The following is a 2,760-nucleotide window of genomic DNA, read 5'->3' as shown; positions in this document are numbered from 1 at the left end:
AGGAGGAGGAGGAGGAGAGGGAGAGGAGGAGGAGGATAATGAAGAAGAAGCAGTAGATGCAGCAGCCCAGCTCCTTCAGTGTTCCTCACATACAGTCATGGCTGAGACCCTGTAAGTGCACTGAACACATGAAACTGCTTCCGACATGCAAAGCTCTGCAATGCAATGACTGTTACTATTATTACTTAGCCCCACCGGTGTGCAGCTCTGACTTGGCCCATATGGACCATTTCTGCTTCTCAGCAAAGTTTAAGCATAGAAGTTCCTAGTTATTCCTCTCTTCTCGTTGTGCGTCACACACCTTTCTCCACAAGCAGGGCACACTAAGGACAAGCTTCCTCCAAGTGCTGTCCAGCGATCTGGTTCCTATACTGTCACTGCGTGGGCTTAGCCTTACTCTAGAATGCACCCCTGGGTGGATTATCTCCAAACAGAAGGCACTGGAATCCAACCCAAACATGCAGCTGGGTCTAGGCAGAAAAACCTGGGAGCGAAGTCAACTGGAAAAGTAACAGTAGCCCTTTGTCCTGATGTCAGGATGGATGGCAAAGTTTTAACACCTAGGGGCATTGCTTACCCATTATGACTTGAGGGATTCAGAAATGAATTGCAGCCACGGAGGGACTAAAATGTAACTTTGTATAGCACTCACTTTCTTTCTTTCATTCTTTCTTTCTTTCTTTCTTTCTTTTTTTTTTTTAAGATTTATTTATTATATGTAAGTACACTGTAGCTGTCCTCTGACACTCCAGAAGAGGGCGTCGGATCTTGTTACGGATGGGATTTGAACTCCAGAAGAGCAGTGGGGTGCTCTTACCCACTGAGCCATCTCACCAGCCCCAGCACTCACTTTCTAGATGGGATCATCACTACATTTGGGAGACCATAGTTGCCCCCAATTTACCCAGCTGTATATTTAAAGCCCGCATCTTCCACTGTAAGTAAGACAAACCTCGCTTTAGAAACAAAATAGTATGGGCTAGTCATAGTTGCACAGGCCTTTAATCCCAACACTTGCCTTGCAAAGGCAGGCAGATCTATGAGTTCTAGGCCAGCATAAAGAGTTGTACAGAGCAAGTTCTTCTGGGACAGCCAGGGCTACAAAGTGGAAATGAGTGAGGGGGGGGGTGGAGAGGGGGAGAAGGGGAGAGGGGGAGAGGGGGNGGGGGAGAGGGGAGAAGAGGGAAGGGGAGGGAGGGAGAGGGGGAGGAGGAGGGAGAAGGAGAGGGAGACCCGGGAACCAGAGGCTGTGCACGGTAGGGTAGGGACTGTGTCTGGTGAGAGTGTGGCACGGTGGGGCTCTTACCTAGGAAGAGGAAGCACAGGATCCACTGCAGCACCGCAGCGGTCTGCAGGCACCGTGCCAGCGGGGTGTTGAGCGGCGCGAACTTGACCGTCATGGTTCCACCCGGAGGACTCCTTTCGTGAGATTTGTGCTACCGGTACCGACTGGGAAGCCGAGGCTCCAGCAGGCAGGGAAGGAACCAATTCGCCCTGGGGCGGGAGGTGAGGGAGGGTGCGCAGCGCTGAGGCGAGGTGCTGGGAATCACTGGGCACAGCTTAAGGCAGAACCTTGGCCACTCCTGGGAGAGGTCAGTCTGCCTCTTGCCCAATCGCTAGGGCCTGGGTCTCCACCCCTGTTCATCTGATAGACCGCCTAGTGCTCAGCTCCAGCATCCGCCCTTAAAACCACCTCTTCCTCTGAAGCCAAGGATTGGGGAATGGGTAGTTTGGTTAGTTCTTTGGGGTCCAGCACTAGCTGGAGGAAGGTGTGGGACTTGCGTTTATTAGTGTGTGCGTAAGCGGGTGGGCGCACGGGTCCTCTCTTTGTGTGCTTTCTTTTGTGTACTAAAATTCCTACACAAATCCTGGGTGATTTCCTTTCATTCATTCTCTTAACCCATATATACTGAAAGTCCACCAAATCTCCATTATCTTGTGAGAAAAATGACCTTTTGGTGGGGGGCGGGGGGCAGGACAAATCTAAGCAAACTAACGGTACAACTGAATAGTATACAATTACAAGACCCTATTATGGGCACTAGAGTGAAAGATCTAGAATCTGGTGGGTCAACTCCTTGTGTCTGTTTCTTTCTCGGTGCTTACCTGCATAGTGTTCTTAAATGTGTGCACAGCAGCATGTGGAGAGACCAGAGGTGAACCTCAGGTATGTTTCTCCACAATATTGGGACTCATCCAATTAAGCTGCGCTGGCTATCCCCAAAGCTCTGGGTGTTCTCTGGAATCACCTCACCAGCCTGACTTTTTACCTGAATCCTGGACACCAGATTTTCACGCTTGCAAGCATTTTAACAGTTGATCTGTCTTTCCAGCCCTTGACCCGAGTTTTACTGAAGAGGTCTACAGGCAAAGGGAAATGTGTGTGCAAAGGTCTTCCTAAGAAAAGGGGAAGGGCACCATTTGTGACTTGTTGGCAAAACTGTTTTTGTTTGCTTGTTTGTTTTAGTTTTGTTTTTTTTCTGGTCCAAGAGGTACTTTCTTCTCTCTTAGAGTTCTTTCTGAGCCACCCTCCATGCTTGGTGGGAGATTATGTGATTGCATATCATGTCACACACTGTGACAATCTCTTGCCAGGTATGACCTGACTCTATAGCAGCACTTCGAAGTATCCATGCCAATTTGGAGCTAGGGAAATCGGGATTCAAAGTAGAGGCCAGCCTGGGCTACCAGACCCTGTCTCAACAATTAAAACAACCTATACACACACACACACACACACACACACACACACACACACAC

At 49.5% G+C, this 2,760-nt stretch overlaps 1 protein-coding gene across 2 annotated transcripts in view; it reads right to left on the bottom strand.

Annotated features, from left to right (window-relative positions):
• Mogat1 (monoacylglycerol O-acyltransferase 1) overlaps positions 1 to 1,494 on the bottom strand; it is a 27,167-nt gene extending 25,673 nt beyond the window's left edge. The window contains exon 1 of one of the 2 annotated variants that reach the window (XM_021199171.1): positions 1,307 to 1,494. In XM_021199171.1, the coding sequence (XP_021054830.1) occupies positions 1,307 to 1,400 (94 nt within the window). In that variant the 5' untranslated portion in view covers positions 1,401 to 1,494. The remainder of the gene's footprint in view (positions 1 to 1,306) is intronic. The other variant, XM_021199172.1, reaches the window with a different exon arrangement.
• Between the last annotated feature and the right edge of the window lie 1,266 nt (positions 1,495 to 2,760).

Source organism: Mus pahari, chromosome 5, assembly GCF_900095145.1.
Source record: "Mus pahari chromosome 5, PAHARI_EIJ_v1.1, whole genome shotgun sequence".
Taxonomy (NCBI): domain Eukaryota; kingdom Metazoa; phylum Chordata; class Mammalia; order Rodentia; family Muridae; genus Mus; species Mus pahari.
This window is presented reverse-complemented; position numbering and strand designations above follow the sequence as displayed.